The sequence below is a fragment of the Eublepharis macularius genome, chromosome 18 (genome assembly GCF_028583425.1).
Source record: "Eublepharis macularius isolate TG4126 chromosome 18, MPM_Emac_v1.0, whole genome shotgun sequence".
Lineage (NCBI taxonomy): Eukaryota > Metazoa > Chordata > Lepidosauria > Squamata > Eublepharidae > Eublepharis > Eublepharis macularius.
Genome location: NC_072807.1, coordinates 27825761 through 27853578, shown reverse-complemented (window position 1 = coordinate 27853578; position 27818 = coordinate 27825761). Strand labels below are relative to the sequence as shown.

The 27818-nt window shown below is 42.6% G+C and overlaps 1 protein-coding gene across 1 annotated transcript in view; it reads right to left on the bottom strand.

Annotated features, from left to right (window-relative positions):
* FBN1 (fibrillin 1) overlaps nucleotides 1-27818 on the bottom strand; it is a 205957-nt gene that overhangs the window by 127613 nt on the left and 50526 nt on the right. The window contains exons 7-9 of the mRNA XM_055002220.1: nucleotides 10301-10498; nucleotides 7182-7307; nucleotides 1460-1585 (exon numbers count right to left, since the gene is read on the bottom strand). Coding sequence (XP_054858195.1) covers nucleotides 1460-1585; nucleotides 7182-7307; nucleotides 10301-10498 — 450 coding nt within the window. The remainder of the gene's footprint in view (nucleotides 1-1459; nucleotides 1586-7181; nucleotides 7308-10300; nucleotides 10499-27818) is intronic.

Below are 27818 nucleotides of genomic sequence, written 5' to 3'. Positions count from 1 at the left end.
TTAAGTCCTGCTACAAATTACATATCACAAAAAGAAAGGGGTAAGTTTAAGAATAGCTATTTTTTTAAAAAGAAGGGTAACACAAGGTGAGCATTTTGGGTCACAGAACAGGTTTAATACAATGCTCGCTGTCCAAAAACAGAGCATGTTGGTCTAAGACCTTAATTCCAGTCATCTAACCACTTCCATCTATACCCTCCGCGTCCTTCAAACTTCTATTCCAGCATTATTATACTACCTCTCCCCACCCCTCTGGACTAAGCTGTTTTTTTTTTTTACATAAAGACTATTTAATATGTTTCTGGTAACCGCCTTGAAAGCAATTTGTTAACAGCTGTTAACATGTTTATGTTACGTTAACAAGTTTATGTTTATGCTTAACAGGTGGATATTTTTAAAATAAATAAGTCCTAAGATTATATTAGGGATGTTACCATGTTTTGAGAACATGTTGTTTCAACTTGAAAATTTCAGTTTCTGACATGGGTTCATCCTAGGGTCGCCAGACTCCAAGCTGAGCATGGAAATTACCCAGAATTTTAACTGATCTCCAGTCTTCAGAAATCAGTTCCCCTGGAGAAAAATGGCTAGTCTGGAGGGTAGAATCTATGGCATTATACCCTGCTGAGGACCCTTCCCTTCTGGGTTCTACCCCCAAATCTCCAGGAATTTCCCAACCTAGAGATGCCAACCTCGGTTCTCCCTGCTTGGGATTAAACTGCAGCCATCTCTCCCCTCCACCATACTAACAAAATTCAAAGGAAACTTTACTGTCAAAACTGATGCTAGCTTTTTTTGCATTCATTGCATAAAAATGGCATAAAACTCACTCTCTCATTTCTGCTCTAGCCTTCCTCAAAGGAGTTCAAAGCACCATACCTAGTTCTTCCCTCTTACATTTGATCTTCACACTAACCTAATATAGAAAAGAGTCCAGTAGCACCTTTAAGACTAACCAACTTTACTGTAGCATAAGCTTTCGAGAATCATCTGACGAAGAGAACTGTGGTTCTCGAAAGCTTATGCTACAGTAAAGTTGGTTAGTCTTAAAGGTGCTACTGGACTCTTTTCGATTTTGCTACTACAGACTAACACAGCTAACTCCTCTGGATCTACTAACCTAATACATATCTTAAGATGAGAAGAGGGAAAAGAATCTAAGAACACCAACCGTGAAAACCAGTGAAATGAAAAGGTTCACAATCTCATCATATGAAACCAAAAAAAAAAATTAAAAGCGTGCATCATTTCGTACAAACGCAGAATCTGGTGCTAGGTATTTTATTCAGAATTTTAAGCTTTTTAAAGGAGAAGATGTTTTCAGCACATAGAATCATCATCTACTTTTCACATTACAAATCATTTTTTAAAATTAATGTAAAGAATTTTGAGTCTTCACAGAGACATATACATGGCATTCTAACTGCTACCGCATCTACATGAGTAGCTCTTTACTCACCTATACACCTGGAACCATCTGGTGAGGTGAAATATCCAGAAGGACATTTGCAAAAGTAACTGCTAACCGTGTTGGAACATTCTCCACCATCACAGATTCCAGGCACGGTGCTACACTCATCAATATCTTCCATGGAAAAGAGTGAGAGAGAAGTCTGATCATGATCATAATAACATTAAAAATTGCAACATTAGCTACAAATGTTAGAAGAAATGTTATTTAATTTAATTTAATTTATTGCATTTATATTCTGCCCTCCCCGCTTTCGCAAATTATCTTTTTAAAAATAATGTTAGTGAAAGCTATTACAATGAATACCAGCCTCCTCTCATTGGACAATGTACACATCACATAAGTACACACAGAACCTATGAAATTTGTATGACCTCTGGCCTGGATATCAAGCATAAAACAGAAAATTAAAACAACACACATGCCCTACAACCACATTTGATTTAAGCTCCCATGATTTCTTAAATTTGCATCATCTATTTTGGCATCACCACTGTTCGTTTATGCAAAGTTTTAAACAAATTCAGTAAGGCTTAGTCTGCTCTAGATTATGCAGCCGTCATAGATAAATTTCTGTTTTCACATGATGTATCAATTCACTTTAGAAAGGGTACCACATGCATTCAGTGTGATGAGTTGTCAGCTTGTCACTTCAGGAATCTACCTCAAGAACTGCATAATGTCAGCAGTCGTTTCATATTTTGCATTTCTGTTTTCATAGAATAAAGCATTGTTAAGAGGAATTCCACGATGATTTCATGTGATCTTGTTAGTGTGTGGCAAATAGGATGTTTGCATCATACTTCCTGGGGAAGAAGATTTTTGGTATTTTCCACTACTGAGTTCTGATCCCAAATCATCTATTAAGAACAGGGTCTGTCAAATCATCTGTGCCTATGGTTTTCCTTCATTCAACTTCATGTATAAAGCTATGAACGATTCATGAGATATGGAACCTCTGGAGCCAGGCAAGCCACACCCACTTCTGGCAGGCATTCCCCCTAGGGTTGCTAACTCAGGTTTGGGAATTACCTTGAGATTTGGGGGGTGGAGCCTGGAAAGGACAGGGTTGGGGAATGGGAAGGAGCTCAACCAGGTATAACACCAGAGTCCACCCTCCAAAGCATTTTCTTCAGGGGAACTCTGTTGTCTAGAGATCACGTGTAATTCTGGGAGATCTCCAGGCCCAACTTGGAGGTTAACAACTCTAATTCTCCTACAAGCTGGGTCCTCTCATCCACCTTTCCATTTGAGCCAGCAGGAGAACATTGGGGTGTGTGTGTGGAAATGACAGTGTACAATGCAGCAATCTCACATCCAGGTGTCAGCTGACACTGTGGGAACTCTATGGTATTGCCAGGTTTTCACCTGGACATGATGTCAACCTACTGCATGATATCACATCTGCCCCTTGCCCCATCCACCAAGCTTCTGCACACCATGCAATAATACATATATTAATGGTTGCATGGATCAACATTCATGGCAAGTGCCGTTGCCAAACTTCACATCATTACCTGGAGTGTGCCAAGTTTATTGTTTAGATCAGGCCTCAGTCATCAAGCATATATCCCTGGCAACCGTCCAGTGCGCTATCTTTTAAAGTCACCATAAGCTTCCTTTTCAATGTAATTTATCTATTAGACCTGAGCCTTTTCCTTGCTCTTCTTTCTTTCCAGCGGCAACATTTAAATCAATGTGATTGTGTGTCCTGGGCTGGCAACATAGTTATTTCACACAACCCAGAACAGCCCCCGGCAACAACCAGGCCAGAGTTTAATTTGTGCTTTCACTATATCATGAATGCAATAAAAAAAATGCTAACGTGCACAATGAATTTTCCGCAAGAGAAAAATTTAGAAAGAAGAGAGCTCCTCTCCCCTACACTTGGATTGAAAGGAAATGAATTCAAGATCAGAAGGCGGCGTTTCTGATCGTATGTTAAGGCTCATGTCTCTTTTTCGAGAACTGGAAAGCCACAGAAACACAGCCTTCCCTCGCCACTGCAAATCATGTACGAATCAGCCTTCAGCCTCACCATAATAAAAGCACATGACATTTTTAATGGGTTTAGTTTTTGTCCCATGAAGTAAATGTCTGGAAAGTCAAAAGCCAGATTTGCCATTACCTCAATGAAACCGGAGCACTTAAATGTTGACAATGGCATTTATATTAATGTCAACAGCGATATAAACAGTGATAGGCTGTTCAGGTTAAACTCAGCCCTAAAATAAAGCCTGGGGATTTTGCTTTCAATAAGGTCAAGCCCTCTGTAAACAGAGGCAACACTAATTTGAAGATAAACAGCGGGGAACTTGAGTCAGAAAAATACTTGAACCAGATCCATTTGCAACCCTTCCATTAATTAAGTTCACACCAAAACATTCTAGTTGCTACACATACAGTGCAATCCTAAACAGAGTTACTTTGTTCTAAACCCACCGATTTCAATGGGCTAAGATTAGAGTAACTCTGCCTAGGGCTGAGCTGTTAATCTCAATGTTGTTGCTCGTTTTGGAGAATCCTCAATGCAAGCAGTCAAAAAGCCACTTAGGACGGCACTCAGGAACAGGGCAAAATCTTTGCAGAAATGAGAGAGAAGCCTCGCTTGACCTCCCCAAGGTTGATTTTGTATCAGGATTTCCTCCGGGGTGGGACATAGCATACCCCTGGCTTTATTTAGGAGTTTCCACAGAACACCATGCTCTTTCAAGGCAGGGGTGAAGAACCTCTTCTGCTGCAACTTAAAGGAGAAACAGTCGGCTGGCTGCAGACAGAAAACCTCCATGTGAAAGATCTGCCTGCAGGCAATCGTGATGGGGGTGGGACTTAGTGCTGCATTCAAAATGGCAATGCTCAGCTCTGGCATCACACACACACACACACACCCAACACCCAACACACACACCTTTAATAGGGCTTTTAAAAATAAACCCAGTTGTGAAGTTTAGCTGTGAACCTCAACTGAGTTGTTGGGGGACAGGGGACTGCCAGACCACAGGGGCACTGGCCCTGCCCCCACCTGATTATTAATAGGTGAGAGCTATTAATAGGTGAGAGCTGTCACTGATGTGACAGCAAGCAGGAAGAGAGTGGACGGAGCAACACGAGCAGCAAACAATGTGTGGATATTGAATGCCATCCTCAGGCGCTTCAATCTCACTCACTCCTTTTTTCACGGAAGGGATAGGCAGCTTTCCCCAGTCCTCTGTGAAAGCAGCCAAGATCTCTGAACTAATCACCTTTAATGGTCAAGAGTCTGCACAGGCAGGCCAGACATTTAATAATAGGAACCAGAACGGAAAACCTTTCTAACCTTGCTAAGTGAAAAATATTGTTCCTGATGGGTTCAGAATACCACTGATTCCATGCTATACCGTTATATACAGATATTTCAGACCTTCCTGACATTTGCTGCTAAGGGCACAAAAGCAGGACTTACAAGCTGCAGAATGAGCTTCTTGGAATCTAAATTTCCTTGCATTTACCATTAGCCTTTGCGTTTTTACAGGACCGACACATTTTTAAAAATGTGCTAAAGAACACCCTGGCATCTTCTAAATCCACACCTCTATCACAACAGTAGAATACCTTATGAATGGAGTAAAAACCAGAAATCACCTCCCTGAATGAAGGGCTCTTCACCGTTGTCACAAGAAACTGGCTTCCAAGTAAGAGCTTTTCAAACAGAACTTCCATTCATCCCAGTCGAAGTTCAGGTACAGCATGTGCTGCTCAAATATAGCTGGGTTGTTCCATATACTATTCAGCCTATGAGATCTTAAATATAGCCCCTGGTGCTGTTTGCTCAGTTCGTGACGTAGAGGAGATCAGCTTTGCAAACTCAAACTTTTAAAGGCTATCCAAACCCAGCACCCCTCTCGCTCTCAGCATTCTTGTGGCCACTTGGTCAAACCCACCAAACTAGATTCTAGACTTAAGCCAATGTGAGACACTAGATCGAAATTTGCGTAATTGCACATCCCCTGGCTCAAGCCAAGCCGCTTTTTTGAACTGTCTTTGAGTAAGGAACACTTGGAATGACGATCGAGGAGGTAGCCACTCCTACCTTTGACTGTCCTTTTGCCAAAAGCATTGACAGACAGCATGAAAATTGTATTTGTCTGGAGCAAATTCTTCACAAATTGGTTTACGTAAGACAATTTTTTTTAAAAAAAAGACAAAGCAGTTGTTTAAATGTTACTATTTTAGCCAACTTTTTAAATTTCCTCTGTTAAGAAGCACCCAGTCTGAAGAGTCTTAAAAAGGAACTCACATTCACAAGGCACGTGGGCCAGAACATTGCAATAGTAAGAGCCCTTGCACTTGACATGCATAAATTCCCATTTCCTGTAGTGGAAGGTTAAACCAAGAAAGGAAGGGAAGCAGCTGACTTCTCCTACTCGGTGAAATATACGGATTAACAATGATGCCAGATAAACTCCTAAGAACATCCCCTTACAAACTGGGGAGTCAGATGAGACGTTGAATATATACCCAGTTGCTATTAATATAGACTATTCAATATTGTCCTAGAACAAGTAGTATACTGCCTATACAGAGCCCGTATGGTATGTAATTGCTGGGCAAATTTGGGTTCTTCATTATGTTATACCCTCCCAGGATTTATGAAGAAGCAGCAGGATGGGGAGGAAGATATTGGCTGTGTAAGCTACTTTAGGCTTCCTCGGGGAAGGATGGGATTAAAATGCAACTGATAAATAAAAGAATAATGCCTTGTGGAAAATTTCAGGGAGAAGCATGAATGGGAGGAAATGGAATGAGAGATGGGTGTATATGGATGGAGAGCAAAAGCAAAGCTCCATTAGTGTAGGTCTGTCGCTGTTTGCCAACTCTGACAAAGGAGAAAGCAGGATTTCCTTGTCAAGGAGCTATGGGGAGGTATGCTACATCCTCCCCCCATACGTCTATTATATCCTCTCCTTTCAACATCCACCTATTTTATCCTTGAATTTCATTCTGACTTACTGTGTACCCATTTTGGACATCCACATTGTTATAAAGCGGAATAAAGATGAAAAACAAATATTTACTGTTGGTTGGGTTAGGCACATATAGAGGCATAATATTTATATGATCTTTGTGATACTAGCTCCTGACCCGGATAGCTCAGGTGAGCCTGATCTTGTCTGATCGCAGAAGCTAAGCAGGGTCGGCCTTGGTTAATAATCGGATGGGATCAGGGCTTTTTTTTCTGGGAAAAAAGGTGGTGGAACTCAGTGGGTTGCCCTCGGAGAAAATGGTCACATGGCTGGTGGCCCTGCCCCCTGATCTCCAGACAGAGGGGAGTTTAGATTGCCTTCTGCTAAACTCTCCTCTGTCTGGAGATCAGGGGGCGGGGCCACCAGCCATGTGACCATTTTCAAGAGGTTCCGGAACTCCGTTCCACCGCGTTCCAGCTGAAAAAAAGCCCTGGATGGGATTCCTCCAATGAAGACCAGGGCTGCAGAGGCAGACAATGGCAAACCACCTCTATTAGTCCTTTGCCAAGAAAACCCCGCCAGGGGTTGCTGTAAGTCAGCTATCACTTGTGGGCACTCTCCACCACGACCACTTTGTGCTACTACGACATGAATATTTTCATACGTATTCAAAGAAGAAGAAATTTAAAATTGTGCTGATTTTTGAAATGCAAAAATACAAAAAAAAATGCCCTTTCTTTTCAGATGAAGGCTCTGAAAGAACTTACCATCACATTTTTGTGTTGCTTCATTAAACTTGTGTCCAGCTGGGCATTTACACTCAAAAGATCCAACAGTATTAATGCAATTTCCCCCCTGACAGATCCCGGGGATAGCTTGGCATTCATCCACATCTATCATGCAAAAACAAAACAAAACAAAAGTTAATAATTTGTTCACACAAAAATCAACCGCAAACCCACTCAGTTCTTTTGTTGCCACATCCTACTGTGCCTCTTATAGGGAAGAGATCCCATCCATTTGGTTACTAAGGTCCCCTATGTAACTTCCTTCACAGAGACACAAAGACACACACATACACAAACACTCTTGCTTATTTTTAGCATCATTCCACTTAAGTTTTCTATCAGAAATGTGGGGCCCAATCACTTTGAGCATCCTAGGACCCTTCCTCTGTGTTTTTTTTTTAATTCCATTAGGTTTGCAGGGGAAAACTAAAAACCATTAAGCTGGATCCAGACTACATTTTCTGCTCACACAAAACACTTTTGGCAGAGGAACGGAACATTCCTGCTCCCGCCCTCACTGTAGCTCACTGATCTCCCCGGAATGCAGCTCCTGGGGAACCCCCCTCCAGAACATCACGAGTGGTAAATCGGAGGTCTGCAACAGGAAGAGGGAAACTGGTGGAAATTACCCTGCTCCTTCGGTTAGTGGAAAATTTAGTTCAGATGCAACCCACTACCCACCTTGACTAAGAAACAAATTCAAACTTCATGATTTTGAACTCTAGTCCTGGAAGTTTAAATGGTCAAAATATACTCAGAGAGCCGGACACTCTCCCCCTAATAATTATAAAAGGAGGATCCAATTGCTATTATTTAGGTCCAAGGTGCAAAGCCCCAAGGGCACTGTCCGTGTCATTACAACTCAGCTCCTCTTGCTCCTGGACAGTGCCCCCACTGTGAGCTTTCCCAATAAGTTAAAGGGGTAATGCACCCCTGACCATGTGGACCCCCATGGGCCACTTGCACTAGACCGCACGAAGCATGTATTTTGCTATTTGAACTTCGGCATTTTTGTACCCAAGTTCAAATGACAAAATTGGCTCAGTCATGAAGCGCTTTACAACAAATCATTGCTGAAAGAATGGGTTTCCACTAGTGGAACTGGACTGTTGCTGCAATCCAAAGTACCTCCTCACGCCACTGCTCCTAGGGAACAGGGATCCTGCCCTTGGTGAGAGCCAGAGGTCTGCAACAGTAGGAGGGAATTTCCATTAGCAGAAAATTTTCTCAGGTTCCAACTCAAGGAGAGAAAAGGAGAACAGCTCTGGGGGAAAGAGAGGTGCTAGATATAGAATCTTATGGATACTGTGTTAATATAGGTAACGGTAAAGGTAGTCCCCTGTGCAAGCACCGAGTCATTACTGACCCATGTGGGGGACGTCACATCAAGACATTTTCTTGGCAGACTTTTTACGGGGTGGTTTGCCATTGCCTTCCCCAGTCGTCTACACTTTACCCCCAGGAAGCTGGGTACTCATTTTACCGACATCGGAAGGATGGAAGGCTGAGTCACCCTTGAGCTGGCTACCTGAACCTGGCTTCCGCCAGGATCAAACTCAGGTTGTGAGCAGAGCTTGGGCTGCAGTACTGCCACTTACCACTCCACGCCACGGGGCTCATTGTGTTAATATAAGGCACTCTTATTTAGGATATGGGGAAGAAACAAGATATGGTGACCTCGTTCATAGCAAAGCCTTTATTTATTTATTTTTACTTAGCTAATGATCTGTTTTTTCTTACACTAAAGAATTTGCATGAAACACACTTTTTTATTTAGCTTGCTTTTATTTACTTTGCCCTTTTCAACGGAACCTTTTTCAATCTCAGAGAGATGTCTTCACTTCTCAGGAGGGAATTAAAAATATTTTTAAACATGATGATCTCTCACTGAAATAAACATTAAAAACAGGCGTTGCAAAATCAGGCAACATCAACAAAGCCCGGCAGAAATGCTTCTCCATGGGTTTGTGAATCATAGTGGCATAAAAAACTCCAAAGCTTCATCTATAAGCGGCAACGCACGTTTTGATATGCATACTGTCCTTCACCACACTATGTCCTCCATATACTGGATTTCATTTAATCCAGAGTCAGGGATGGGATAGTTTAAGATACTGAACTTCAGAAATGTGAGTGACTACACACACTTGTATGCAAGTAACTTCTGTAGCTTACACAACCACCAACGTTGTTTAAAGATACCACAGAAGCAATTTTGTTGGGCTTCTTTGTAAAATCATATCCAAAATTTCTTAAACAACAGAACACCTTGAAGTTCACCATGCAAGTTTCAACATTAAATAAGTAGGAAATTCACAGTCTTGCATTTCCTGTAAACTCGTAATCTACTATACCTCATCAGACAACATTTTAGAGAGAGGCCTAGAACACATATCCTCCCAGAAATGCAGTCCTGGGAATATAAAACCCACACCAATTTAGTACATAGCTATTGCCCCTGTTAACTTTCTCCAGTTTCCTGCCAGACATCCAGACAATAAAAGAATTTATACAGCTGGATGTATTCGAATGAAAGCCAAAAGGCAGTGTAAGGACTTGCAAGGGGGAGGCAAGAATAAAGCAACATCTTAACGGATGTTAAGATCCAAAATAACATAAATTCATTTCAAACAATGCATATATATATAGCAGGCCGCTTTCTATTGGTTTGACTAAGAGTTTTCTCCTGGTCAGAGGAATCTTTCTTAGGAGAAGGAAAGGACACCCAGTGTCAGAAAATTCTAGTTTTAAAATCTTGAATCAAAACACACATATAATTGTGATATAATTTGCTTCCTCCTGCAGATACACTTTGCTTTAGTATCTTTTCTGTAGAAAGAAACTACCTTAGAATAGAATGAAAGAGCTTTCGGGCAGTAGGAAATTTAAGATTCCTGCGGCTTTCTTGTAACTCCGTTACAAACGTCATTACGAGATCCATCAGGCACTTAGCGAATGGCAAAGTAATGGATCTGACACTGACTCCTTTCTTCATCTTCTCCGATACACTGCTGCGGTGGAGAGACTTCAGACACCGGACGCCGCTTGGTTGTGAATAATCTGTTAATAAAATTTTAGCAGCTCCTGCTGCACTATACCTTGACAAGCTCCAGTCCGTATGTTTGGAATAAAGCCCCGCCGGCAAGGATGAGGTTGCGCTGGACACATTTCACAGGGGTGGCCCCAAGCTCTCCCGACGGTTGCACAGCAAAGGGTTTTTGTGCAGACTATACCACTGAGCTGCCCCTGGCACATCTGGTTGGTTACCAACGTGAAGCACGGACCAGTCCTGTAATCTGGATGACAAGTAAGGAAACGTCATCAATATTAAATCAGGAGTATGTTACATAGCACTGAACTCAAAGCAACAACATAAGAGCTTGGCATGTCACACTGCATGCCATCCTCTGCCTGCCTTCGTCCAGGCACAACAGGACCCGTTTCATCTCTAGCTTTGCTAATTCCACAGAGCAATATGGAAGAAGGGCAACAGAAATGGAAGAGGGAGCAAAGTTGAGATGTTAAATTATGACCCTTCAGTTGGAGGAGCCAGAATCCTCATAAATAAGGTACTGATTCTCACTGCCTCCAATTTCAGCTCCTTGGCTCAAATAAACAAAACCCCAAATCCAAAACCAATGAGTATCAGTATCCATAGTACAACCAGAAATTGGAGGGTGTCTCATTTTTTAAGTCTGATCCCAAGGTATTAATTTACACATTACTATGTAGAGGTGATTTAGCAACATCACATGTATCATGTGAAAACATCACATAATGCAAAAAGTTTATCTTAGCTGTTTCCATATGCCCTTAAAGGGATGGCCCACTCACAGAATGCTGGTGTTTCCACACGCCCTTAAAGGGATGGCCAATCACAGAAGGCTGGTGATGTCTCAGTTTGCAAAACATTTGCATGCCATTTGGCTTCCTTTTTTTGGCACCTTTTCCGTGACCGTGGAATGTGCTTTCCCAGAAAAAGTGCCAAAAAAATGGAAGTCAAACAGCCCGCAAATATTTTGCAAATGGAGAAGTCTGGACTCCTGGAGAAAAGCCTCTAGCATTCGGTGAGCGGGCCATCCCTTTAACGGCATGTGAAAACAGCTGATTTCTCAATTTGCAAAAGGTTTGCGAATTGTTTGACTTTCATTTTCCAGCATCTTTTCTGTGATCGTGGAAAGCGTGTTCCCAAAAAAGCACCACAAAAAACGGAAGCCAAATGGTCCACAGAGTCAATTTTGTTGCTGCCACAGTTACAGAGTCTATCCAAATATGGAATTCCATAGACCACAAAACAGCTAATAAAGGTGGAGCCCTTCAACTCTCCTCATTGTGTTCCACAATCTTCTAGGATTAAAAAGTATTCTCCAGGAAGAAAGGTTCTTGGGGAGAATTTCTTCCCAAACTATGAACACGGGTCTTTCCCACATCTCAAAGTGAACAGAAAAAAAGCCGTTTGGATCCACAGGGAATTTTCAAAGATGCTGGCCTAGAGAACAAGACAAAACTACTTTACACCCTGATGAGTTGCCTTGTACCTGAACCCTTGCTTTGTCAGGGGGCAGAGCCTTGGCTCTGTAGCATTCGTAGCCTAATGATTAATCTTGCCCAGCGTAGAGCATTTAGAATAATAAGAGAGTGAAATTATTTCCCCACCACCACTGTACTTAAGTGGGCCTCAAGGGACTGCAGCTTATAACAGATTTCATTAAGTGAGTTTTTGAGCAATATGCAGGCACACAGCATACCCATTTAACTGTGGGTAAGCATTGTCTGCAGCTAAACGGGAGGGCATGTGGAACACATCTGCTTTGCTTTGTTTATGGTAGGACACACTATTTATCCAAGAGACAAAATTAAACTGAGATGTTAATAAAATATTCAGTTGTATTTTGTTCCACTCTCCCACGGCAACAACAAAATAGTGACACTGCCAACTTGGTCTCCTGCATGGACCAGCCCCCTATTTTTCCCAAACGAAAGTCTTGTTCATCTTTTTAAAGGATTTCTTTGTTTTAGTGACAAAAAAACTAAAGTCAGTGTGACTACGGAACATTCCCCATCCAAATGTTTAGGGGCTTTTCACATATTAAACAAGGTACATTCAGGTTATACATTGTGTGTGTGCTCAACAGGGAGCTACAACCAGCCTCAGATCCCCAACAAGTTTATTAGTATAATAAACATGATTGGACTGACAGTTGTCATGCTTACATTTTATGTCTACACTTAAGCATCTTAGATACACACCTAAAAAGGTAGTATGTGAAGTAGCCCTCGATAGGTTGAGTTTGCCCATAGAACATGGAAAAATTAAAGGTGCCATCCTGCAAACGGGCAACGTTGATATTGCTCGTTCATGCATATTCCCTGTTGTGACTCCTACATTGTAGAGAATTCTATCTGAGACTGTGAGGAAGACCCCGTTCTTCTATTGTTTTCTAAAACGTGCAAAACATAATTGTTCAGGGCCGTTTCCACACGACTTACCTTTTGTCAGGATACAGCACCTTCGCGTGTGAAATCGCACCAGGAAGACGCTGTTATCGCACGAGATCACGCTGTTATCAAGCGATTTCACGCGAGAACACGCTGCATCCCGGCAAAAGGTAAGCCCAGGAGAGCATTCTTGTAAAGGCTGTAGTGTAATGGATCAGCTCAGGAGGTGACTTCTATTAGGAATAAAGTCTTTCATACACTGATTGTCTTCTTGCCAGCGTAAACAGATATGTTTGCATGTTTTGTTCTTGTTTTTCCCATTCTACAATCTCAGCCCAACTGCATTATTTTGTATGACCAGGAACGTTCACTATTAGATTCAAATGCTATCATAATTTGGAATCCACTCAGTAATTTCTTGATGTTATCATATTTTGAAATCTCCTAGATATGCTAGATATGTAATTAATGTATCTCTCATATAGTATTGTATACTACTGACTTAGATTCGGATCCTGCATTGAAATAATAATAAACTGAATATTTTGTAATCAACTTACAGATAGACTGAAAGTTTTTATCATACTTGCAATCCACCTTGGGTTCCATTGAGAAAAGTGAACTATTAAATGAAAAGTCTCATTTATTATCTCTCTTACTTTGTACTTTACCCCTTTCCCTTCTTTCCAGGTGCTATAAACCAGATTTACGAATAGCCACTTGCCTAGTTATCTCTAGTAAGCAAAAAATTAACTCAAAGTGACATAGCAGGAAAAATGTATCATCCCTCCCCTTTGGGTTACAAGTATGCATTGGTCATCCAGACTAGAAAAAATTGGGTGTGCCAATAACTTTTCAGCACTTCAATAATCCAAGAGTCTGTTTTAATAGATGGCAGCTTCATGTGAGTACCGCTCAGCTAATTGTTTGGGTGCTCTAGTTTTCATGTTGTGAGAGAGTAAAGTTTATGGGAAGGGGCCACAGCTCAGTAGTACAGCTTTGCTCGCAGAACACCCCAGGCACAATTCACGGCATATCCAGTTTATAAAAAACGATCCAGTAATAAGTGATGTGAAAGACTTCAGACCCTTAAGAGCTGCTGCCAGTTAGTGTAGATAGTACCGACCTTGATAGACTGACGATCCAACACACTATAAAGCAGCTTCATGTTATGCTATGCTGGGCTCTGTTCTGTGCACATAAACACACTGAAGCTTTAGTTCGGTTCTGAAAGAATGGTTTCCTTACATTACATCTAAATGTTATGTTCCCTACATTACATCTAATTTCTTATGTGTTTATATTTTTAAATACAAATAACACTAGCATCAGGCTATATAAATGAATGGTCATTTAATTACAGTAATGTCAAGATGAGGCTTTAATGACCATCCTTGAAAAGTAGGTTCCAATCCTACCAATAACAGCGGTAGGAGGGACCCAAATTTTCTTGAATTAGTTCATCAGTTTGCATGCCATTGAAGAAAGTTTTATTATTATTTGGAACACACTGACAGCCTCCACTCAGATTTCTAACAGACAGAAGTACTCCTTCCATGGGAAGAAACACTTGGAACTGATTCATTATTTTTAGATAGTGATATCCTAAGATTTAATTTTTTAAAGCAAAACCTCATTGTAAGAATGGCAGGTCATCATTAGTATTCTCTTTTCTACTCTCTATTACAGTACCATGTTAGAATCAGAACAGCCTCAGAGATACATACTAATTAAAATCATCCTCTAACTAAGCAATGAAAGTTTTACCTGATTGCTCTACCAATTAAAGTGTGCAACTGAAATATGATTAGTAAAACCTAAAACTATATTGTTAGACCAATAGATCAAACCACTGGCTGAATAAAGAACCATAATACTTCTTGGAAGTTTGGTACATACTTCGTAGCTGTTCAACATTCCTTAACTTCCAAATCAGAGCCAAACCATCTACACAAAAATACCATCAACAATACAAATTTCCAGCTTCCAAAGCAGATACTTCAGATTTCAGAGATGTAAAAAAATAAGGCACCAATTCAAGCTATCTAAGCCATCTAAGAAATCCTGCAAAAATGGGTTCATGTTCGAAGAAAGAGGAGCAAATTCTCCAACCTATAGAATCAGCAGTATTCTGATGTTGACATACCAAGTCAACAGGTAGCTAAGAGTAGACACAAACTCTGTCATAACTCACACACATCTTAGCACAGGACCTGTACTTAAATTTTCTGAAATTCTATAATGGAACCTCTTTCAGTTTTACCATAGACTTATTTTCCAGAAAGACATAATTCCATGTTTTTGAACTGGAGGTTCATCTTCACCAGGTGCACAATATTCATCAGGAATCCCAGATATACACTAAGTGTTACAAGAGTCAGAAATGCTAAGGCAGCTAAGAGGAAAATGGAACAGGCATATGGCTACTTGAGGCTTCTTTCTTAAAGATTTCAGCTAAATACTCATGGCAAGATAAATCTAACCCCCGTGACCTTCTCAGCATTATGTATTTCCTGCATGGTACTCATTATTACATTCAGCGTTGTTGCAGTTCATCAAAACAGGATTTCTAAACAATCATGCTTGAACCAGTACTTCTTAAGAACAACTTACAATCTGTTCAACAGATATACATGGCAACATGCTTAGTTCCTACCCTTTGACTAAAGATCATTATTACGGACAGCTTTTCCAGCATGTCTGCACATTCAGTTCTATGCGTGTTTCTTTTTAGAACTTTTCCAGCATGACAGTTGTGAGCACACACAAGAATGCTCCAAAGCACACCTTTAGCTGACAACATTCTGTGGGATCTCATCATTCATGAATCAAGATCACATATTCCAGGACAAGGCACTATTATTGCAGAGAGGTTTAAACAGGTTACAACTTGCTCGAGGCTACTGTTTTTACGGTGTTGGTCTAAGCTAAGACCTAGGAGACCGAGGTTCAAAGCTTCTTATTGTCAGGAAAGCTCGCTGAGTGACCATGGGTATATCACCAGTCCTCAGTGCAATCTACCTCACAGGGCTGTTGTGAAAATAAAATGGGGGAAAGGAGAACAACCATGAGCTCACTGAAAGAAAAGTCAGGTGAAAAAATGTGCAAAAAGGTAAATAACCCTGCTCACAGTTCAGCATCTTCTAAACTCCTTAGCAGACTAAATCATTAAGATTACATATCTGGCAAAAGGCATCTACTGTTACGGAATCACCTAAGGGGGAGTAATATTTATTTATACCCTATTTTTCTCCCCAACAGGGACTCAAATCTACTTAACATTACCATCCCTTCTGCCATTTTATCCTCAAAACAACCATCCTATGAGATGGTTTTGGCTGAGAGAGGGCGATTCCGCACGTCCCAGGATAGCGCTATACTCACGGACCGAGAGCATCTTCCTGACATGATTTCTGACATTATCATACCACGATGCCGCTCTCGGGGCGCAATGACATCAGAAATCATGCCAGGAAGACGCCCTCGTTGTGTGAGTATAGCACTATGCCGGGGCGTGTGGAATCGCCCAGAGTGACCAACCCATGGTCACCTAGCAAGTTTTCCTGACCAAGAAGGGATTCAAACCTGGGTCTCTCAAATCCTAGTCTAACACTCCGATCACTACACCACACTGGTTCTCTGACTAATCAACTGAATTATTCCTCTACTGGATCACCCCTTAACTAGGGGGAGTATACCCGGGCTTCATTATGTTACATACCACCCTCTCATATTTGCAGCTTGGAAACTTACTCAACAAGAGCTCAAATTCCTGGTACACCATTTGGAAATCATTATCCTCCTAAAGCAGGCCTGCCCAACTTATGATCCACTTAAGTTGAATGCAACCCACCAGGCATGTATGGTGGCCTGCCAGGTCCTTAACTCTCCTGTTTTGGTAGCTCCGGGCAGACAGAATAAAAGAGAGGTTGACTGAGCCCCTGTTGGGTTGCTGCGGAAAGTCTGCAGACTGTGTTTGAGCTGGCAAGTCACAAGCCACGTGGCCCTGCCCTAACTGCATTTTTATCCATTATATTTCATGCAATACTTACTTTACTAAGGTGGCCACTGTGCAGTCTTGTGTGGGGAATTCCAATGTCTTTAAAAAAGGGTTGTTGTTGTTTTTTAAAAAAGCTCAGTTTTTTAAAAAGTGGGTCATCATTACTGCAAGTAAATATGGACTTGCGGGTCACCCTATCCAAAAGGCTTGGAACCACTGCCTTAAAAGATGTGTGAGCTTCAAGATTCAACTCCAGTAGCACCTTTGCCCAAGAAGATTTCCAGGGCATAAACTTTGGAGAGTCAAAGGTGCCTTCATCAGAAGAGAGATTCAGCCAGTGTGGCATCCTCTCACATTGCAGCATACTGACATGCCAGTCCCTGCCAGTAAACTTTAAGAGCAATCCCTTTGGGTCAGCAACTAACTTCCCACTAACACTTCTCAAAAGTGTCGGATAATCCACATTCAAAAGCAAGGCTTTCATCTTGTTTTTCTAAAGTCCTATTCTTCCCATTGACCCACTTTTTTATTCTTGTAGTTGGAAAGTCATAAAACAAAACAAATGTTCAAGAACTGTAACTGGAGTGATTTATTACAGCATACAACCTAAACCTATCCACAAATCAAAACAAAAAGCTGTTTCTGTTGTTCCCAATTACAAGCACTGGCAGTCGAAATGCATGAAGTTGTTTCTTTTCTGTGACAAAGAAAATAAGCGAGACGACTAAAGGCAGAGTTGACATTTATACATGTTTGCTTCCCTGACATGATTGCCCAGTTTACTTAAACGCCCGGTGGATTCTATAAGCACAAAATACAAAACCATGAAGCCATAAAGTCTCCATGGCCTTATTCCAGTTCTGTGAGTATAGCACTGCAAAACAAAATCAGCAAACCTGAGACACTTGATGATACATTCCCATGTTACATTTCAGACTGCAGAGATCAAGATCTACTTTGCATGCAAACTCCATACGCGTTGAAAAGAGAATGCATTTTTCTTGGGAATCCAAACAACATAATCACTATCTGAGCAAGTGATACCGTGCCTAAAATAAATAAATAATAGAGTGAATGAGCCTTGAAGGAGTTTGCTTGTGTGAATCCTGCTCCCCTGGAATCTGTTTGCAAGCACAAACCAGTCTGACAATTTGGATGCAACGTCAAACTGTGATGTTGCGAAACCTCATTCACACGGAGGAAAACCATGGACTGAATCAAGATCAATTTGGCTGCATGTCAATTTAATGGTGGTTACAAGTTTGGTAAGCAGGGAATCCATCTCCATCCAACTAGCTTGTGTACCTGCTGCCATTTACAACAACTGCAAGGAACCAAAGTATCTAACTAGGATTCTACACACAAGAAGAGTGAGGCATGCCTGTGAGTCTGGCAACAAACTAGGTTTGTCCGCATGTTGGTTAAAAATGACATCTGAAAGCAGACTGTGAATGGACTCCAACGACTCTTCATCTCTCCAGAATTTATGCATGCAATTTACACTACAGTTATACTTTCTCTCTCTCTTCCCCCTCCTCACTCAGCAGATATAAACCATCCAAACCTCTCATGAAGCCATGGCTTGTGGTCTTGACAAGGTTGCCAGCCAGCCACAGTTTTACAGGCTTGGCCCGAATTCTCTTGGCTGGTTGCAAGAACTCGAGGATGCAAAGCCAGAAAAAATTCCATTAGACATGTTTGGGGTTTTTTTCCTGCTTAGTGCATATAGAGGACGTCCGCATAATGGAAGGTGGATGCATTTATACTACAGCTTCCATCCATGTTCTATGTCTCCAAATTTGGGCACATTGCATCATCATATGGAGAACCATATGAAGGGCTTTTTTCTGGGGAAAGAGATGGGGGAACTTTCACCCAGGGCAACTCCCAGGAGGAGGTGATGAACCTCTCAAGACATGCGTGTGCACGCAGCACACACGTGCTCCCAGGAGTGAATAATGACATTATTTCCAGGAAGTGATGTCATCACGCAGGCGTGGTCACCCTGGGAGCGCTCCTGTGCTCCATGGGGGGGGGTCTGATCTGGCCCGGAACGGGCCGCTCCGCTGCAGTGGAGCATTCCCCCGCACGGCAGTGGCCGGATCTGGGCCATTTCAGGCCCAAATTGGGCCAAAATAGGCCCAAAACGACCTGGATCACCTGGAAGAGGCTGTTGCAAGACGGGAGAGCACTCTCCCGCAGGGCAGCAGCCCAAACCTGGCCCTGTAGGGCCCAATCCGGGCCATTCTGGGCCCAAATTGGGCCAAAATGATCCAGAAATGGCCTGGATTGGGCTGCTGCCGCACGGGAGAGCACTCCCCCGCTGAGCAGCAGCCCAATCCTGGCAACTTTGGGCCTGATCCTGGCCATTTGGGGCATGAACTGGGCCCAAAAAGGCCAAAAGGGGCCCAAAAACGCCAGGATCTGGCAGCTGCTGGGTGAAAGAGTGTTCTCCCACCTGGCAGAGACCCGATCCTGGCCGTTTTGGGCCCAAATTGGACCCAAAATGGCCAAATGGGGCCCAAAATGAGTAGGATTGGGCTGCTGTCAGGCAGCAGAGAGGTCAAATCCTGGCCATTCTGGGCCCAATCCTGGCTGTTTTGGGCACCTTTTTGGCCATTTTGGGCCCAATTCAGGCCCCAAAGGGCCAGTTATGGGCCCAAAACGGCCAGGATCAGGTGGCTGCCGGGCGGGGAAGAGTTCCCCCATCCAGCACCAGCCCAATCCTGGCCATTTTGGGCCCGGATCGGGTCGCTGCCAGGCGGGGTCACCTGGCACCACCCTGATCTAAGCCATTTAGGCACCATTTCAGCCATTTAGGGCGCACAACAGCCCAGATCAGGGCGAAACGGCCAGGATTGGGCCAGTGCTGGTGTCATGGCCCAGTCTGAGAGTGAGGTCTCCTCTGGAGGAGAGGAGCCTCGTGTAGCCAGCCAGGACTCCTCAGGAGAAGAGGAGCCCTGTGTAGCCAGCCCTAGCCCTGATTCAGCAGAAGCCAGCAATCAGGAGCAACAGCTGCTGGCTGATCAGAGCTTGCAGCCAGCAGCTGAGACACCAGCACCCTCTAGCTCCAACACCACAGGCGAAGCTCAGCCAGGGACTTCTACAGGTGCAGCGCAGCCAAGAGCCTCCACCCCCCCAGGTTCACCCACGCCCAAGGAATGCCGCAGGCAGCGCCAGAGACTGGAACTGCAGGAGAGACGGTGCAGTGCTCGCCTCTTGAGCCAACACCAGCTGCTGGAGAGTGATGATGAGTAGTGTCAGGATGGAGCCCCAGCAGCTGGCTGAAAACCACACCTGGCTATAAGAGCCAGTCTGGAGGAACTGCCGGGCGTGGAAGCAACGTGTCTACTGCCTGCAATCACTCTGTGTTTCGTGAACCTTGCCCGTGCCTGCTTTTGGACCTGACACTATCGGTGACTGACCTTGGACTGTGCCTGACCTTGCTTTTGGACTCTGGACTCACTCCTGGCTTTATCTCGTGCTCTGACCACCGGTTTGACTTGGCTTTTGCTCTTGGAACTCCCCTTTGACTTTGGCCTCAAGGTTTGGACTTGAACCACCCTGCTTGGGCTGGCCCAGCCCATGACAGCTGGGCAGATGCCTGCCCGGCAAAGACCTGATCCTGGTCGTTTCGGATCCAAGCTTGGCCATTTTGGGCCCAATCCTGGCCGTTTCAGGCCCTAATTGGGCCCAAAATGGCTGAAAGGGGCCCAAAATGACCAGGATCAGGCTGCTGCCAGGCAGAGGAGGTTTCCACTGCCCAGCAGAGGCCCAATCCTGGCCATTTGGGGCCCCTTTTAGCCATTTGGGGTGCATTTCAGTTGATGGGAAAGACCTCTTCCTGGGACCCTGGAGAGCTGCTGCCAACCTGAGTAGCCAATACTGACCTTAATAGACTAAAGATCTGACTCAGCAGGAGGCGGCTTTATGCGTTGGAGTGTCACCATCCTTAACAGGCAGGCAGACTGAGATTACAGAATTCCCTTCACAAAGAACCGGAACTGATGCATGCATTCGGGGACAATTTAATCCTGGTCTCTTGAGCTAGTCCCCAACACACTGAGATGTGTGCTCCACCTGTGCCAAAATTCCTGAGGCAGAAAAAGCACCTGCATCTTGACAATGTGTTTGTCATGTTTTCACATGAAAATATCTACACTTCTGACACCTGGTGTAAGCCATAAATTTTACTTCTTGCAAAGGTGGAAATGCTTTAGGAACCAACTTGTGCAATTTACCCTTCGGCTCAAGCTCTGAAAACTACTCTTCCTGTTTTGTATAAGGTGATGATTGACATCATACATAACCTATTGCCTAACCAGAAAAACAGAAACAAGAATGAAAGCAACAAATCTGTGTTGTACAATTTTGGTTGGTCGTAATGAGGTTGAGTGCGTGTGTAATCTAGCAAACACATGTCACAACGACAGCTGGCATACTTAGCACAAACTGCATTACCTTGAAGTACCTTAACTAAACCAGTCCAAGTATTTAATGGGAAGCCATGCAAACATGAAAAGGCATCAAATTAAGCCACGCATAAAGTTCTTACAGGAAAATAGCTAATTTTGCCTGCCAGGCAAATGTGTAAGAATAATCTTGAAACATATCAAGATCTGAGCCAAATGCAAGCTAGTTTATCAGGTAACATCTCGCTTTGTCAGTATTCAAGAGTTACTGGTCTCTTTGATAAGATTTTTAAAATCTCAGCAAATGGTTATTCTTAATCCTTTCATTTGCAGTTGACAAAGAAGCAATGTTTGTTTTTATTTCAGAGAGCAGTGAGAATGTTCAGCCCAAGCCCTGGTGATGAATGTACTGTCCCTTCAGTCTTTTCCTCAGAATCTTCCCTAAAATTTGGGGTTGTGGCATTCAGAGCTGCTATCTATAGGAGGCAACTCAAAACGCCACTCCTTATTTCTGCATCTATGTCATTATTTTTCAGGGCATTTGAATTTCAAGCCATTATATTGGCTCAACGTAATTGTTTGAAATGACCCTGTATACCAAACACACCTTCTAAAGGCACAAATCCTTTAGCTTTTTAAAAAAAGCAAAATTGTATAGATAACACTGCTATAGTTATTGACATGGTTTTTATTATTTATTTATTTATGTCATTTATAGTCTGCCTTTCTCACTGAGACTCAAGGCGGATTACATAGTGTGAGATCAGTACAATCAGTAGCAAGGATAAGGGTAGGCATTTCCATACAGTGTCAAGGACACTTCCATAAACAATGTCATAGGGTAGATGAATACAAGTTTACAGAGACATAGCATTAGCAAGGATCCAATACAGGGTTGAAGGATTGCTGAAACAGAACATAATCCATTCTAGTACTGACATTAGACAACATGAAGAACAAGCAGTATATACGAGTACATATTCAAAGGAACAGATAATATGTAAAGCAACATAATGGTGGAGCCCATGGTTCCCAACTCATTGGTGAAACATCTGAGACCCCCTCCCTACAACACTGCCCCCCATCTGAGTAAAAATTCCCAAATTAATGCATGTATTAATGGTGAAATAGAGTTTTCCCTGCCCCTTTTCTGATACAGTCCTCCATACCCTCTGCAAAACTACTCCTGAGAGCTGAGGACCCTCCAGAGCAACTTATAATAGCTGGAGTGGAAAACAGGCAGCACACATACAATATGCATGACAAGGCCGTCTACTTATGCAACAGCTTTGCCAGTTACCTGCTGGAGCCAGGAAATCCCCCCATCCCCAGGTCCTGTTGCCTGCCACCACTCTGGCAGCTGACAAGAGAAAAATAAAGCAAAAAATAACCATAAGTGTGCCGGCATTATGTCACTTCCGGGGAAAGCTCAGAAGTGATGCCATGCTGCTCTAGGGATCCTCAGAAACTCTGTGGTTATCATAGAGTTTCCAGCAATTCCTACAGCAGCAAGATCTTACTTCCCAGTTTTCCCTGTTAATGACATAACACCATCATGCCAACAGCACCCTTTCCATGTCTCCACTCCCCAGACTCCTGCTGGTTGCCAACTAGCAAGTGCCACTTGATGTCCAGGCTTATATGAGATATGAACAGTATTCATAAGACGCACTGTTGAAATACACAGCTTTGTTCAACTCAGCCATGAATTAAACCGAGAGCAGGTTTTTGAATCTTACCAGGAATCACACCTCCTCACCTACCCCACTCCATCCTTTAGCAACTGAAATATCATCCTTGTCTACCATTTCCCAGTCCAAAATACTTGTTTCCAGTTCCCAACAGACGTGTCGGCCTCCGCAGCTGCATTTGGTCAAGAGTGGCAGAAAAACGTGAGGTCAGACATGTCCATCAAGGTTCCCCATGACATCCAGCCAAGCTAAGTATGCCCAGCAGTGAAGCCAACCCTACAAGCCCTTGCGCAGATGGATTCCAAATTACATTTTGGAGTGTACCCAGTGGAAAAACAAAACCCAGGCTGCTCGCTCCTCTCAGAACTATACACATGTCATCCCATCACAAGGTGAACTAAAAAAAAAAAATCTGTTGCCATGACAATTGTTTCAGTGTATCAATATAAATATGTGCAACATCTGGAACTAATGGGATACTGAGGCCACCACAGAGCTGTGATCTGCTCAGCATGAACATTAACGGAAGAAATAAATACTAACACTTTTTGCTGAGCAATAATGGGAGATTTTCAAAATGGAGATACGTATCTCCAACATACATCAGTAAGACATGTCCATCTTTCCTGTGTTACATTCTTAGATTGCAAGACATCACCACTTTGTTCTTGCCACATTTCAACAGACTGTTAAATATTAAGCACAGAAAGGAATGCTTCCCTTTGGAACAGGTGAGAGAACCCACTTGTATGCACATAAGCGAATGGAACTGGAGGGATAATGAGCAGCCAATTGATATAAAATTTGTTTTGTTGATTCATTCAACTATACACTGTCCTTTGCATTTTAACAAATTAATTGATTTAATCTGATATTTGCACAGTTCCAAATCCACAATAGACTATTTCAGAAAGCATAATTTACAACGTACGAAACAAAAGCCAAATTTCATTTCTGGAAGAAAAAGCCATCTTTTAACATTTTCTTTTTAATTTCCCATGATAGTTGCACCTAAGAGACAAAATAATAACTATTTAAAAAAATATACAAGCATGCCTTTTATTCTTTGTCTTAATTAAATTCTGCTCTCTAAATTTCCAGGGTATGAGCTTTCAAGATTCAAAGCTCCCTTCATCAATCAGAAGCGTCCTCCTTGGCTAACAGGCACAATTTTGTCACTGTAAAAATCGAAAACCTGAGGAAGTTGGGTAAATTACTAGACTTATGCAGGGTGATAAATTACTCCCCCCCCCCACACACACACACAAACACACTGGTTGCCTTTAACGAGCCAGTGCTTGGATTAGTTCCTGGTACAATTAAATTGTAAACCATGCTTATCCTTAATAACGGCAGACTGTGCTAAGCGTGACTGATAAGGGCATTATCATCATACAATAATTACTCCTTGGGATTTTGTGCGCTGGGAAAGCCACAGGGCCAGCAAAGAAGCACATTCCTTAGAGGAGCTCATGCAAATCCCATTAGATAGTCTAATTAGTTTTCCAAATCCATAGATTTCCCCGTGTGCAATTTTACATGTGGAGAGATGAACGTAGGCATCTTATGCAAAGGAAACACAAACAACAGAATACCTTATCCCTCTGTGGAGGTCCAGAGCCAAGTGTGTGTGTTACGGTACCAAGATGGAAACAGTAATGATCCAAAGTCTGACTGAACCAGTATTGAAAGCCTCCTCAAGTTACACCCTAGAATCCTGTTAACTGAGTTTTAGAAACTGTTCAACTCGTGTAGTAGTTACCATGTCAGGGTATGATCCCTGGGAGACCTTAGTTCAAATCCCCACTCTGGTGTTTCTACTTCTCCATACATTTAGGCAGTACCTAAAGCTCATCCCAGGTGGTTATCGAACTTCTAACTGGGTAGTAACAGCTGTCACCAAAAAAATCTGTATTTCCTGCTAGACAGACTTGCACATTTAGCACTCTGTCTCTGTGTTGCCATTTACAGGTTCTACCTAGTTGCTGCATCTCCCACTTCACTTCCCAATTTCAAGCTCTCGTGTTCAAGGGACAACAAGCTCATGCACTGCCACTCTTTCTTTATCTCTCTTTAGATAGCAGTATGGTGTGTTTACAGAGATCAGGTTGATAAGATTAATAAACAAATACAGAAAGAGTACACATGAGCTATACAAGCATGAGGCTGAGCAAGGATAAGAAAAGGTGAACACACTCCTCTGACCCTACACTCAGTACTTATCTTAAGGGATGTTTAACTAGGATAGGCTACTAACTTTTGGAAGTTGCAACATTTAAAAGTCCATCATTACCTTAATTATCAGAGTTGGGACTTCTCCCCCACTGTCCCTCGACACATGTACAAGATGGAGTTCATAGGTAAAAGGTTTAGTCTTCCATGGCTTGTTCCCATTCAAAGAGAAGAGCAAGATGGAAGAGAGTGTTCTTTCTCATATCCTGAGAATTTATAATCTCCCTTTGGGAGTCTCTCCCACCCACTCACCCCATGTTGTTCTGGTCTTCCTGCCTCGAGAGGAAGAAATTACTATCTAGCCATTTGGCTTTTGAATTCCATGTCCCTTTAGGTGCGACATTCTAGCAAGATGGTTCATTTATTCTTACTTCAGCCAGTATCATTTGCATCTGTAAGCTCTACAGGACTCTGGGCTTAGGGAGCCTTTCCTTTCTGCCAGCTATGAGTTTGCAGCCAAATTCCAACCCACAGACAGAATACAGCCCCAAAGGTTGATTTATTGGGGTGAATTCCAGAGTAGGAGGCGTTTCTCCACAACCTTTATTCCATTTTGTGTGAACAGGGCAGAAAGTATACTGGCTTTGATACGCACAAATTAATTACTGGATCTTCATGGGTACATATTCACATGTACTGCAGCGGTGCATGGACAAATACATGTGTTGCCCTCTTCACAAAAAAAGGGGACAGCAGACCAATCAGAGGTGGTGCACCTTTCCGTCACACAAGGTTGGTGTGCCAACACTGAATGTCTGAAAAGGATTAATCCAAGTTGGCATGAAATCATTTTTCAGGAAGGGAACTAGGGAATTATTTGAGCTACGACTATGTGAGATTTCCCCACACAACTGCACTCCTCCTCCTTTTGGTCCATTCGGCCAGTATCAACAGTGGCTCCCGAAAACAGGACGCCTAGCAGTTGTTTGATGACCCAGACTGAATTCCATATCAGTGGTGAGGTGCACCCAGCTAAGGTCCACCCAGCTACAAGCAGCAATCCTCACTTGTGTGTTGTCATAAAGAACTGCTTCCCATTCAGCAGTTTATGCTCTCCGTTGCAGTTATGTGATTCCTATAAATGTTTCCTGTGAGAAGTCAAGAGCAGCTTTTAAAACAGATGAAAACCACATATGATCCCTCCTTGAGGGTGGAGAGAGACATCTACTGAATGCAGAGACCAGAAGGAAACAATTACCAAGTGTTAAGACAAGAGGGCTGAAAGTTTTCAATAGGACCAATCTGTCAATTAACCAAATCTTTAGTTGACTGACTGACAAGAGCCAATTTCGGCAAGAGGTTGAGAGATATGCCTTCTTTATAAAAGTAATTTGATTGCGCCGTGTAATTGTAATAGGGAATTGGGAGAAAAACTCAGAATGGCCTTTTCTTCTAACACATTCACACACTTCTGTATCCGAAACACCAATATCTAGACTTTGATGAGGTGTAATTTTTTAAAGAAATATATCAGTTATAGCCTACAGAAACAGATTGTTCTGTAAGCAGAGAAGGAAGTAGTCATATGTTAAAGGAGGGAGAATAGAGAGAATGAAGAGAAGCACGTTGCCAGATGTTCAGCTGAGGAACACCTGGATGGGTAAAAATATGAATTGTAGGAAGTGATTTTGTTTTATGTTTTGACTATTTTAAGAGATGCATGACAGTCTTACTATGGTCATTAAAAAAACAAATTATTCTTCCTCATTTCCCCCCCTCCCCTCAGAAATATGCATTAGCTAAGCCAAAATAACCACATAATGTACAACCAGTTACTAAAACTACAGTGCATCTTCCAAAATCCTTTTTTTTAAAAAAAAATCTTCTCAAGGAACACCCAGTATCTATATTCCCTTTTGGTCTGATCTTCTCAAGTGGGAGTTGCCAATATTTTGGAGGAATGTTAATTTCATATTTCATCACCAACATCATCCACTACACTGTAAAAATGTTTTAATCCATCTGCAATCCTCCCAGAGCCCGCTTGGCGGGAGGGTGGGCTATAAGTCCAATAAACTCAACTCACCGGTGATACAGGCTACACAGCTCCCACTCATGCTTTATGCACTACACAAGATCAGCAAAGGAAACCAGAACTGGAACATTGATAAATATTATGTCCAGCATGTAAAATGTAGTTATAAAAAGCAGTAAACCAGTTTCTTTTTAAAGATTTAATTAGATGGTGTATGATTTAAAAGCCTCATACACTAAATAAAATAGTTTTGAATTTCACTCTTGTATTCTTCACAGGACTCTGTTCTGGTTTTCATATTCTGCTATATAAAAGACTAACCATGTTTCCAACTACTGACATTCGGCGCAGATGCAGTTGCACCCTCCCCAGCCGATCAGCCCGGAAGGGGCGGGGACTGCACACTGCCTGCCCTGTCCAGCTGATCAGCGGTGAGAGGGGGAAGTGAGCCCGCCACCTTCACCCTGCCCAGCTGATCAGCCACAAGGGGGGAACAGCAAGCCCACCTCCTTCCCTGTCCAGCAGATCGGGGGGGGGGGGAGGTCGGCGTCTTCGCCCTCTCCAGCTGATTGGCTGGGGATGGGGCGGGAAGGGCAAGGGGCCCTCACCAGCCCACCCACCTACCAGCCCTTCCCAGCCCCAGCTTTCTAGAGCCCATTGTATTCCCACAACAGGTTTTGTTGCTAGTCTACTATAATCTGTATTTATTTTTACTGATTTGGGATGGGGTTTCAGCTCTGTTATTTATTGGTCCCTTATTTATTGCAACTTATGATATCTTTTTTATTTATGGGATCATTAACCACTTCCACCACCTATTATTAATATTAATGATAATAATAAGTGATAATAATTAATAATTATTAA